The 13,536-nt window shown below is 42.9% G+C and overlaps 1 protein-coding gene across 7 annotated transcripts in view; it reads left to right on the top strand.

Moving 5' to 3' along the window:
• BLNK (B cell linker) overlaps positions 1-13,536 on the top strand; it is a 100,720-nt gene that overhangs the window by 50,161 nt on the left and 37,023 nt on the right. The window contains exon 1 of one of the 7 annotated variants that reach the window (XM_080400975.1): positions 1,891-2,249. The exons of 4 other annotated variants lie outside the window; for them this stretch is intronic. In XM_080400975.1, the coding sequence (XP_080257101.1) occupies positions 2,203-2,249 (47 nt within the window). In that variant the 5' untranslated portion in view covers positions 1,891-2,202. Of the gene's footprint in view, positions 1-1,890; positions 2,250-13,536 lie in introns of those variants that run through there. 2 more of the 7 variants (XM_080400974.1, XM_080400976.1) reach the window with 2 other exon arrangements.

The raw sequence follows: 13,536 nt of genomic DNA, 5'->3' as shown, positions 1-13,536 counted from the left end.
CTAGATCATTTGTAGTGAGCTCCTTCCCCAAACCATTTCACTGCACAGCTACACAAACATGTGGGCCAGCAGATTACAGCGATGAGAGATCCTGCCTGAGCTGCACTGTCACCAAGCCCGGAGCACAGGGGATTCAAGGACCGCCCTGAGCATGAGGCATCAGCAGTGGCCCCTTCCCAGGAGCAGCAAGGTGACAGTGCTTACAAGGACAGGTGTGAAAGCCCTCTGCACTGGCCACTGCAGAGCATTAAAACTAAACCTGTAAACTGTCGAGTCAGGAAGAAACCAGGCGAAACCAGCACGGCAGTGCAAATGACAGGCTGCCACCAAAGATCTCAAAGGGCAACAGTCTGGGATTTCAGCAACAGTCAGGCAAGAATCAGTGTTCTGGAAGAGAAATCACCCCGTGAGCCTACTGAGCAAATCCCCTATCCTGATGCATGTTTAGATATACCGGGATTATATAAGCAAAAAGTAAAGCAACACTGCGGTGTATTTATACACAGTTCTTCACATTGCCAGAGTGTTGATTTTAATTCAAAGTTAATTTAATTTTCAAAGTAAATTTTAGGGAGTAAATTTGAAAAGGTGTTCAGTTCATAACCAGATACAATGCAGGGTGGAATTCCAAACTTTTGTGTAGTAAATGCCATTCAACATTACAATGTTATTCCTTAAAGCCCACAAACTTTGTAAGATACCCTAAAAAGGGCATTTTTTTCACTATGGACCCTCTCTAAAGCAATAGTGTATGCAAATATCAAGTGATTTCCATGTCGAAAGCTCAGAGACCAAAAACATCAGCCATGCCGAGATCAGAGCAATACTGTTATCAAAGACGCAAATCTTGTGGCAGGCTGTTTCCCCAGAGTCATCTGCACTAACCGGGGAAGTCTGTTTCGCCGCTACATTTTCACGAGAAAAAAACTACAGTCAGTGCAACCTGGGAAGGAGACACATCCACAAGAAAATCTAGCCTAGGTGACAGCGAGATCTTCCCAAGAAATAACTTTGGGCGGCCTCAAAGCACATGGTACTTCTGAAAGCATATTAACATGAAGTAGATGTACATTTAATAAAAGCAATGAGTAGCTTTCCTGCCTGGAGAAGCCTTCAAGCTGCAGGCAGGCCGAGGGTACAGAGAGCAAGTGACAAGTCATGGTCCCCAGGAGCGGAATGCAGGTTATCAACCCTTCAGGATAAAGGCTGAGCACGAACGCCCACTGACATTGCCCCTCAGAAGGGACAGCTACCTATAAAGTTCATCTTTAAAGAGGAGAAAATGGTTAAGCCCAACACTAAGCAAAAAAACCCCAGGCTCCGAGATACCAGAGCCATAGAGCACAGGTCTGCTGCCTGCATAGCGGCTGGGAATGGCTTTGCCCTGTGTCCCAGCAAGGATCAGGGTTTACTCCCGCCTTAGTTTGAGAAACGAGGTGAGGAAATTTTTTCCCCCCTTACATTTATATTCAAAAGGGTGGGAGTAACAGGGTGATCTTCTACAGCTTCGCTCGAGAGCCTCTGGGAGGCGGAAAGTGCCCCCAGCAGCCGGTAGTACCTGGCACACCGTCAGCAGACGGCAGGGCAGCGGAGGGCAGGCGCCCGCAGGGCTCCCGCAGCGGCCAGGGCAGCGAGGCTGGCGGCCTGACCCCACTGCAGCCCGCCCGGCCCGGCCCCGGCCCCGGCCTCGGCCCCGGCCCCGGCCCCAGCCCCAGCCCGCCGCCCAGCCGGGGCCGCGCACTGCCGGCTCCCTGCTCCCCGGGCCGCGCAGGGCCGGCTCCCTGCTCCCCGGGCCGCGCACTGCCGGCTCCCCGGGCCGCTCACTGCCGGCTGCCCGGGCCGCGCCAGCGCTCCCCTGGGCGCTCCCAGGGCTGCGGGCCTGAGCCCTCACGCTCCCAGCTCCGCAGGCCCCACCTCGGCCCCGGTCCCGCAGCCACCTGTGCGCGCCGCCGGACGGGGCGGGGGCGGGCGGGGCCGGGCGCTCCGGGCACCGGGTGCCGGCTCTGCCAGCGCCTGCGGGCGGGACGGGGCGAGGCTTCAACAGCCCGGCACGGCGGCGGCCGCGACCGAGCCCCGCGGAGGCGCTGCTGGCCGGGGAGCTTCCGCCGCGCTCCGAGCCGCGGCCCGAGGAGGCAGCGCGGCCGGACCGGGCCCGGCGGGAGGCGGCGCAGGTGCCGGGCCGGGACGAGCGCGGCGCGGAGCATGGACAAGCTGAACAAGCTGGCCGTGCCGGCCGGGGAGAAGCTCAGGTGGGGTCCCGGCGGGGCGCGGGGGTCCCGGCGGGGCGGGGGGCGCTGGCAGCAGCCGGAGCCGAAGGTGTCTCAGCCCCCGGAGCCGGGACTGGCGGGCCGGGGCAGCGCGGGGCTCTGGAGCGGGTCGTGGCGCCGGTGTCAGAGCCACGCGTGTGCCCGCCTGGCCCGCAGCCAGCAGCGCTGCTAAAGTGGCTGTTTTCAAAGCTGTGAGGCAATAGCCTTGGACTCGCTAAGATGTATAAGCTTTATGTAAATTAGAAAAAATAATTAATCGCTTAATGGTTTAATCGGTGTCCTATGCAGATGGTGTTTGCGTTAGGTTCTGTGGTATTTCCTAATCTTCGAAAGAACTGGTGGAATAGAGGGAACTGGAAAACGGGAAATGTTCTGAAGTGAAGGAGCACGGCATTAAATGCAGGGTTCAAGAGGGAAAAAAGCAGAAGCTGACCATTGTTGGAGTATTTTTAGTGTGACTTGACTGGTGTGCTGGCAGAGTCGGCACTTCAAGGCTCCTTCTTAGTGACTTTTTTTCTTTTCTGAATAGTTAAAAGAAGTTCTGTTTCAGTTTAAATTAGCCTAGAAACTTTTTCTTCCTCTGAAAATTAAGAATAAAATGTTGAAAAATATTCTCGCTTAAAATAACTCATATTTCTACACTTGCTACTAATTGATAAGCCATTCTCAAGCCTCTTTCCCTCTCCCTGGAAGCCTTCATGCAAATCAGAACGATCCCTTGTAAAGCTAATTTTGATGGCAAAGACTAATTCTTGATATCTACTCTTTCCATACTGTTGAAATATTGGGGGTGTGTGTGCCTGAATTGCTGCCGTGACCTAGCTGAAGTGACTCAGCCAGACACACCTAATACGAGCCTGGCAGACTGCGTCCTGCAGCCCAGGCAAGAACTCGGTGGAAGGATCAATGGACAGGGGAGAAGGCGACAGTGAATTTCCTCATTGTCGGCAATTTATGACCTTAAATAGTCCAAAATGGTCTAAATAGTGTCAGGGCTCAGTGTTGGCCTGAACTAGCCATCTAAATGTAAGAAGCTGACTGATACAATGGAAAGCTTGACACTATCAAGACAGTTACTGGTACCTAAAGAAATACAGCACCTGCTCTCTGCTGTGATAGAACTGTAGCTAGGATGCATCTTCTGTGCCTTTGATTAAAGCAGGATTACTTTCAAGTGCACGGAAGGGGTCTACACGTGAGGGTTACAGTGGTCCACAACTTGTTTGGGAACTGAATCAAAAGTCCTAAACCAGAAAGGCAGCCATTGTGCCTCTGTTGCATCTTGCCACTGGCTGACACTCTTCATCTTGTCTGAAGTTTTAATATTGTTGTAAAATAAGGAAGAGGAGGAAGTAGCTCTGCTTTGCTGTATTATCTTGAAGTATTAAAAGCTACTTTTTCTCTCCTCCTCATGGCCAATTCACCCTAGTTGTGCAAGGAGTATAGGAGCATGCATTTCTCAAATGCGTGAGTGTTCTTACTACGTGCAGTGGACGTGCATGCAAGCTTCAATCTGAGTATGTCAAAACACTGCCTTAGACAGAGACCTGGGTATTCAGCTACATGGTCTTACTACAGTATCGGGATTTAAAAACTTAAGGCAGAACCTTCCATGAGCACCTATTCATAGCAGAAATTTTGAGAGATGTACAAATACAGGAAGACGTCAGCATAACATGGCAGCAGCTTTTTCTTCTTCTTCTCAGAGCTGAATACCCCCCTTGTGCTATGTGAGTTGTTGACAGTGTGCAGGTGACTGCCTAATGTAGCCTCCTGTCTGCATGGAAGACACATACATGGTTCAGAGTTTGTACTGAAGGGTACACAAATGAAATTGTTACATTTAAAACCTGCCTTCCTGCATATGCCTAAGATGCAATGCCAAGAAATATGCCTACCATAGTTTCAATCGGTGTAATTACAGTTTGCATTTTTTCTAAAGACAGCTTTCTTGAAATTTTTGCTTTGTAGCAGCAAAAATTAAAGTAGCACTGCTGTTGAGTCAGTGTCTGAGAGCAGAGCTTTTGGTTTTTTTAAGTGTAGACGTGAAAAAGCAGATATTATGTTGTTTTGCTGAGCTCATCTATTCTCCACGGGTATATTTGAGCTACCAGACCTAGCTTTTTCTGGCATTATCAAGTCTTGTATGAGACCTAATTCTTAACGTATTCCATTTGTTTCTTTATTACAACAATAAGAACTATAAGTGTTCTTATGCACCTCTTTAACTACTGTGTTGTGGTATGGGCATTGTTTGCAGTTAGGTCACACAATTAACTTTGATACCGGTTGGATAGGAATGCTGGAACTTCATGGAATTCCAGTATTATTTTAATACGGTGTTTATAATAATGTGTGCACAGTATTATACAAGTGCTCCCTCAGAGTACATTGTGTGTTCTAATTGCTTCCATATAGTCACGAAAAATGAATTCCAAAGTTTGGTTATTTATCATGAGATAAATTTATTTGTCATGCGTATGAATTATTTGGTACTTCAAATTGTTTTCTGAAGTGTGGGGTGAATATATGAGCAATAGCCATGCTGCCATGACAGGCTTTATGGTGACTTGATTTCAGCCTGAACTTCAGAAAAAAGAAGATATATGCAAATATATACATAGATGCACTCATTATCGGGGATGGTAGGCGGTAAAGGTAATGGGAAGTTAGCAACTCAAAAGATACAGCACTAAACTTGCAGACTCTTTCAGCTTCCTTAGGCTGAGCCTGATGCCTAGTCTTTAAACAATTTCTAGCTGCTATATATGACTCTGTTACAGCATCTCTCCAGGCTTGCTGCATTTTTTTATGACCACAGACCTCAATAATGACCCTTGGCTCACAGCTGGTTTTAGCTGTGTATCACAAAGTCCTTTTCAAAGGCATCATTACCATCACCACAGCAGTGTTGGGCAAACGATGGCACAAACCAAAAGTGTACTACGTGCTTTCACTTGCCTAAGGTCAAGCAGCCAAACCCTTCCAGATTGCAAACAGACTTTTCTGAGAGCACAGTTTCATGTTCATTTCAGATGGCTTTCTTAATCTGCAGCAGTTCTTCCCTCCCAAAAAAACCCTTAAAATCCACTGTCTACAATCAGAACTCGCAAATGAAAAACAAGTGAAAAAAAGCAATGGAGTTTTTTTCTCAGGTTGGACAAGTGTGTCAGTTATTTGCAATATTTTGTTTTAACATCCCTTGCTAAACAAGAGGGTTTAAGCCCTAATTCTGTTAAAATCAAGGGAGGTTTTCTTAAGGCCTGAATGTCTGTTAGTTGTCTATCAGATTTGAAGGTATTTATGGTCTTCACTAATTTTCTACTGATAGAGACAGCTTGACTGTAACTACTGGATCTTTTCTTTACCAGAGGATTTTCTGGTACTGAAAGTGTAGAAGTAGAAAATTAATTCTTTTGGGAGTGAAACTATTTAACTGCAAACTGATACCTTTTATGTATAGGATATTTTATCATAGGGAATATTTACTTTCTGAAAAAAACTAATGAGGAATATCTAAACATTAGTTTTGCACTGTAGGAAAATATTTTATTACAGTAGTTCTACTAATTCCTGTTAATAGTTAAATGTCGCAAATAGACTTAGAAACTTAATGTGCTTTTTCAAGTAGTTTTTTAACATAGTTTGTTGCATCAACAGACTTGAACAAGACAAAAGAACAAGAATAAAGTCAAGCAGGAAAGAAACTAGTGTTTCAAAGTGAGCTAGAGAATGCCTCTCATGACAGAACAGGGCACCAGAGTCCACATCCAACTTTAACATATTTTCCTGGGTTTACTTATATAGAATTCAGAGGAAAAGCCATGCAAATACCCAGTTACTTGTACACTGGGCAGTGATCTAACGGCCCAAATCAGAACTGTTCCACATATGAGACCCTTCTAGCTGCTCATCGCCACCTCTTCTTCACAAGTCATGCCCCCCTCGCTTCTGCTCTTCTACCTGCTCTGTTCTCTTTTTAGCAAAAGTCTGATCTGCCTCCACCCTCGGGCCCTAAGGACACAGCAGCCATGAGGTCTTCTGGGACACCGCCCATTGCCACCTCCAGCCACTTTCTGTCTCAGCCTCCAGTTTCTCCTGACAATGTTCCATGGCACAGTAACACTTGGTCATGACAGCAGCTTTTGTGGTGCACCCACATTTTAGCCCAGAATGTAGGCTGAATGTAAGGTCACGTGAAATCACAGTGCCAACAGTATGCACTCTTTAAAGTTGAATTTCACAGGCACAGGGGAAAGTGAGGTCACCAGCTATGTCTGCCGTGACGTTGAGTGCAAACAAGTGTTTTTTCTGCAGGATTGTTAGGTCCAGTTTTCCATACGAAGCATGGGATTGTGATTAAATGATATGGCTGTAAAATCTCTATTTCCTTTAGCTTTATGTCAGCTTAAACAATTCATTAATCTCTCTCTCCTCTGGACTTTGGAATGGATCAAGAAATAAAATGCAAACTTCCCCAAATACTGCTGTAAAAATCCCTCTTTCACCCCAGTGTGACTTCTCCAGTCAAATTGTCCTGCTGCTTCTCCCTCGGACCTTCTTTCAGCCTCTGCCCCACCTATATTTGTCCTCCTTTCTTCCTTTCTCTCTGCACAAGAATTTTCTTCTAACAGCCCCTTTAAAGTTTGTTCTTTTTTTTTTTTTCTTATCATCCTTTCCAGCTATATCATCCTGCCTGGGCCAATCTCCAAGCTGCCCTAAAATAAAAACACAAACACCAAAAAACCCACCCCAACCCCCCATTTAAAAACACTCATTTTTAAAAAAATCTAGATCACCACATAGTAGATTATTTCTGTACAGAATTTCCTGATTATAATGCTGTTTATAGAAAAGTGTGTTTACATGTGACTGATCTACCTACGTTTTAAATGAAAATATGGCAACATGGACAAAATGATGTAGTGTAATATTGAAACTATGGTGAAAAGCCTTGGTTTAATATCTCTTTGTAGGCAGCAGTGTAACAATGTAGTCTGTTCACGAGATCAGCTATCCTCATATAGTACCTATAGTCTCATTCTACTTGCTCTGGCAAAATTGCTCAGTCGTTGGCATAGCTTATTCTACCTCTGCCTTGTGTGCATACTCCTCCAAATAAAATTAGGTCTTCTAGTGTCATTGTAGTTTTGCTAAAATAACGGTCCCACAGTAAGAACGTTTGCCAACTATAGCAATCACAAATGGCGTTGTTTTGGGTCTGTGACTGTCAGTTTTTCAGCAAAAGCTAGTAATACAGATTGGATCTAAAGACATGCCTTTTTTATTATTTTTTGAAGTCAAATAATAAATGACCAATAGCAAAGCAAATACCACAATAAATTAATTTTCTTGGCCATGAAAAAAAATGAAACATTCCAGCAAACTTGGCGTAACCATTTTTCACCATTAGTTTAAAACTATACCCCATACGGCTGTGCAGAGTGCTAGATCTTAAATCATAATATGACATTGCAGGTATTCAGTGAAACATTGGTCCCAGAACAAAACAATTTTGTGTTTTACAGAATCATTAAAGCCTATGTACTGCATGCTACATTATAATGTGATAGATGCTTTTCTTTTGGAAGGCAAATATGGCAATCATAAAATGTTACAAAGAAGCGTTCTACACTGTTATGGCTTGTGTCAGCCATAGCACTGTTGGAAAACAACATTAGATGATCAAGAGGTGGGAAGAAGAGTTCCCACATTGGTAGAAATTGCTATAAATACTTGGTTATTTGAAAAGAAACATTGTTTATTTATATAATATATAAACTTTTTTTTTTTCTCACCTTGGACAATGCCTCTGCTATTGCTCAGTCTTTGAAAGCAAAGCTCCTGTAAGTCAACAGTTGAAAAAGTTAAGAGTAACAGAATGAAGTTTTAGTTCTGCTTTTGGTGAATTTAGTTTTGGAAAAACATTTAACCTGATCAAAAATCCTGACTAACCATTGTCAGGGTTGTAACTGGCTGACAACATATAACTGGAACATTTTAAAATATCCTAATTCCATTGGTCTTGCTTTCTGTTTAAACGATGAGTGAAATCCAGAGTTTCAACACTGCAGGCAATTCCAGCATTATGAGCAAACCTAGAGGGAAAAATAAGATTTCAGTTATCTGCAGAACAGAAAGGGAATAAAAGACAACTCCTAGAGTTCAGATCATTTTATTTAATGTTCACAATGTCACGTTAACTGGAATTGTTGACATTTAAAAAATTGAATGTTTCTTTCTAGTTTGTTGAACCAGCATAGTTCAGGATTAAACTGTGCTTCTCCAGTGTAGTATATTACTGTATGCACACTGCAATGAGGGAAATTTGTGACCTGCTCGATTTGATGTATTTGATCGAAATGCTTCAACACTACTTTTTTCGTAGGTGGATTTTGACGGCAGGAATCAGCTAAGAGTAATTTTTAGGCATCGTCAGATGGCTAAATCATATTTTGCAGATGATTTATAAGTCCCTGATAATTGGAAAAGAAAGAATGTATCTACTCATACATAGGTTTTCTTCTTATATGTTTTATGTGGGGTTTAAGAATGATTGCTGTATTAGACGACTGATTTTAGTTTTATGTAACATCTTATATAGTCTTAAGTACCTGAAAGCACATTGTAATATGATAGACAAGCATTTCTTTTAGAAAGCAATTATCACTTGTTCTATGTGCTCAGCAGACAAGAGAATTGGAAAACTTGGAAAACAATAGCCATAAGTAACAGTATAGTCTCATTTGGCTGTAGGGAACCATCTTCGATTTTTGGTAGGCTGTGAAAGGAGTTTACATAGAGTGTAGACAAGTTTGGTTTATGAAAGCCATAGTAAATGACCGAGAGGTAAAAGAGGCTGGGAAATTCTGTTGGCATCTTTATCCTAATCTAATAGTATACACTTTTTGGATAAGTTCATTTCCCAGATGTAAGCAAAGCCAGACGTGCAATGCTACAGGTTTATGACCTCAATGTCAATTATATACTATACAGTAAATAGTTTAGAAAGAATTAAAATAATGCATCCTGAGGCAATAATATGAAAAACATGAGTATATACTTCTCAAGTTTAATGCAAGGACAACCGGGTGGAGTAGGCTATTAATCTAAGCAGCTATAACATATGGCTAAACGGTTCCTTCCTGTCTTAAAACGTAGACATGACAGGCAAGAAGCACAGAGGCAGCTCAGTGCTACTGAAGCTGTAGTGACACGGCCAGTTTTAACTTAGTGTAAGTCTGAGCTGCTGCCAAAAGAATAGGTCCCTTTTCCTCCACCCTCCCAAAGCCCCTGCTCGCCCTGCTGCTCGTCTCCACCCTCACACTGGCACTGGGATTCTCATGGCCATGTGATGAAGCTGGATTGATCCTGCTGATAATCTAAATTGGCAAAAGAAAAAAGAAGTTAATTTCCCAGCTGGAAGTTCCATTATTCATCATAGCTGGGCAAGCACCGAGAGCAAAAAGCAGAATTTCCCCTTTCAGTGGCAGCCCGAGTGGGCTCCATCAAAGTGGCTGTATAACTCTAGGGACCAAAATACTTCTCCAAAGCTCTAACAGAATCTGATAGACTTCAGTACAAAATAAACAATACAGGTAGATCTGTGAGTAGCCTCTATTAGATCCCTGCCAGTGCCACCCCACATCTATGGTAGATATAATGCTTTGTAGCTTGAGCAAAACCACTTTCAGCTCACGTACCACAATGTTCGTTAGTCTTCATCAGATGTGTCAAAAAGTGTCCATTATTTTGTACCCCCATCATCCTAAACAGGTGGTAAAATCTCTTCAGCTAAAGGGAATTTGATGCTAAAGGCATAAAATACATCATCCACAATTTTTGCTGTAAGCATTATATGACTTCAGCAAAAATACACAGAGGAAATTAGTTGCTACACTTCAGTTGCTAATGGATAAGAAAAAAAATGAAAGTAAAAAAAAAAAAGTTATGCTTTAGAGAGGAACAAGAGAGAGTTCCCATCTCCTTCCATCTCAGGCACTCCTGTTGAGAAACTGTCTGGGGGAGGGGAAAATCTTGTCAGAGAATGGAAAAGGAAGTATTGGGCCATAAAGGAAAGTTTAAAAAAAACATGCTGAAAGCCCAGTTATGGGATTTTTTTCCTTTACTCATACTCATGCTGAGCAGGTATGAACTGAACCAATAAAGCAGTACCTTGTTTTAAGACAGATTTTGGCAGGAGCTTTTTTTTATATTCTTTCACAGTCTATGAACTTAATGGATTAAAACAGGGGTCCTCAAACTTTTTTAACCAGGGGGCCGGCGCGTGGATGGAGTGGCAGGCAGTCATCTGTGGCTGCTTGGTTTCCCCCCCCAGCCCCCAGTGCAGGGGGGTGTCTGTAAATACCAGGGGCCGAATTGAGGACCCCAGGGGGCTGTATCCGGCCTGCGGGCCGTAGTTTGAGGACCCCTGGATTAAAATCACTGCATTAGAAGTGTATTTTAGTAGCAATCTTAAATGACACAAAGACACTGATGAAGACTGCACTCGGATCACACGATACGTTTATTCACCTCGTGGCTTACGTGCCCACGTTAGCAAGGCCTTAACACAAAATTTAGGTACTTACCTAACTTGAAGATAGTTGAAGTTAGATGTGCATTAACATCTGGCTAAATCTTGCCTAAGCCCATTACGTAGTTAGACATAGACTTTTTCAATGTCCTTCAGTAGGTGACCAAAGCTAAAATGGCAGCTTTTAAATTTGTGGAAGAGGTAAAAGAGGAGGAAAACCAGAACAACCCACTCTGTTGGAACATCGAATGAAAATTAAGCCTTCATCTTTCTTTGTTCAATTCATTCAGTTTTCTTACTTTCTCATTCATTTTCATCTCCTTCATGTGCCTGTGGTAGTCTTTCAATCTACATGCCTGCAAGACTGACAGAAATGTTATCTCACCTTGCAAAAAAATCTTGTAGAATTGCAACTGAAGGTAATGTTACCACTGACAGGTGGTAATTTTCTGGGTCCGTACCAAGTCCTGTCTATATTGACTCCCCTGTAAGGACTTTGTGCTTCCTCTTTTTGGTGAAATACAAAAAATACTTTCTCAAATTTCAGTCCTTGCTTTCCTTCAGCTACCAGGCTGTAGGGTACTAGTCCTGCAGGGAGGTACAGTGCTCACTTAGTTTTAACTGGAACTGTGTTTTAAAGTATTCTAACGTGTTTGGTTTCTTTCTGTTGATTTCAAACCTTTTGGGGAAAATGGAGTAAACCTTATGAATGCAGCTTCTCTGTGGGTTTTCTGTTTTTTAATGCATCAGCTCATATCCAGACAGCTGGTTCATGAAAAGGATCAGTTAACCAAAATGACTCAGAATACGTCAGGTCAGTCACAGTTCAGAAAATACCTCTTAACTTTTTGTGTCAAGAAGTGATGTGCAATACGCAGCATATCATAATAGCTAATTATTTTCTGTACTTCTTATCAGTATCACTATTATTTAGTTGAGATAAAGGGGGAGCAAGCTGGATAAGTGGGAAGAGGTGTCCCAACCTGAAATGCCTTCAGCTGTTATTAAATGTGTGTATTTTTAAAAGCTGTACTAAAGACTACCTGGCCATCACTGCTTTCTGATATTCAGAAAGAGCTGTGAAGTCCCAAATAGTAGTAAAAAAAGGTAACAGGAACTAGGTCTACTATTCTTCTCTGCTAAACAAAAGTAAAAAGTAATTGCAAAAAGTACTGTATGACTTAAGTACATGAAATCTTTGCTACTAATACACTGTCCATACATATTCAGAACAAGCCTCAGGCTTGATCTAAAATGAGGAAGCAGTTTCACCAAGCAGTTGGTGTTGTTGTTAAGGTTTTAAGTTACCTCAGCCCCACCAACAGTAAGTTCTTTCAATGCACAGAATTTCCAATCACCTCAAAATATACTATTTAATTTCACGTTAGGACTGATTCATGTCAGAGATGTATTATGCCTTTACATGCTGGTCTATGTTAGTACTTACCAGTGTAAGACAGATTGACAGCTTGAGAAGACTATATAGAGGACTTTTGAAGGTGAAAAGCATGATCAATATTTAGCCTTTCTGTGCTTCTGTGTGTACCATGTAAACACACACCTGCTCTAATTATGGGGTTTGCCTTTAGACAGAATAGTGAATGATGAAAAGTGAGCAGAATAGGATGTTACTCAAACTTAAAAAAAATCAACAAAACTCAACTATTTATACTCATTTCCTCTTGTGCATCTCATGAACACAGCAGAAGACAGTTCATTGTTCCTTCTTCCTCTCAGATGGGTGTCTGTAATTGACTTCTCCCACAAGCAAGCCTCATTCAAATTTTCACAGCTTTGAGATAGCTTTACAGATAAAGATCAAAGGCTCGGTGCTTTGAACTGATGGTTTGGTGTCACAGGTTTACCACCTCCAGCTCCAAACTTCCTCCCCTCCCGTCATGAAAGGCATTGCAAGGCTTGAGCCGTGATAAGCCCCCGGAGTGGATGAGGGGCAGTAACCCCCTGTCTTAGACCAGCAGCAGCTGAAGCAGTTTAGCTGATTACTCCTCAACAACTCAGTTATGTCTTCATGCATTATACACACGTAACAGCCATTGAAAACACCAGGTCCAGCCCAGCCAGCTGATGCCAGCCTGCATTTCCTTGCAAAGGAATTCCACTCTTGCTATTCCAGGTAGTATATGATACATCAGTGTGTGTGCGTGAAGATCTGAAGCACCTGAAGGAGGTCTAACGAGAGAAGTTAGATGCTTTCTGTATTTGGGAATTTCCTTTTGCTTTCTCCTGAGCAATTAGAAGGGAGGTAGAAGGGAGTGGAGTTGTTTTATATAATTAATTGGGTTGTTTTAGATGTATTTTCATATTGCTTGCCAGTTTTGTGCACCTTGTGAAGACACTCAGTTCATTGAGGTTCATGTTCTTCCACAAAGACCATGTCAGGAGCACTGCTTTAAAGGAGGCCTATTTTAAGAAAGGTGGTACTTCTGTTCTTCATTAATTTAGTTTGAGAAGATCGTTCAAGATAAGAGCTTCAAGCTTTTCAAAATCTCAAGTGTTACTTTCACAAATCCACTTCTAGGTGAGCAGGTTCCCCTCCCCCTCCCCTGCCCCACACAAGCAGGAGTCTTCCCCTTGGTCCTAAAACAATAACTTCCTTTCTTAATTTGTTCCCCTGCACACCTGTTTATAAAACTAAAGGCTAATAGAAACAAAAATAAACACCAGCTGGGGAGAAGGTGGTGGAATAGTTGTGCTGTGAGAAGGAGGGGGCTG

This window comes from Falco punctatus (genome assembly GCF_963210335.1).
Source record: "Falco punctatus genome assembly, chromosome: 9".
Classification (NCBI taxonomy): Eukaryota; Metazoa; Chordata; class Aves; order Falconiformes; family Falconidae; genus Falco; species Falco punctatus.
This window is presented reverse-complemented; position numbering and strand designations above follow the sequence as displayed.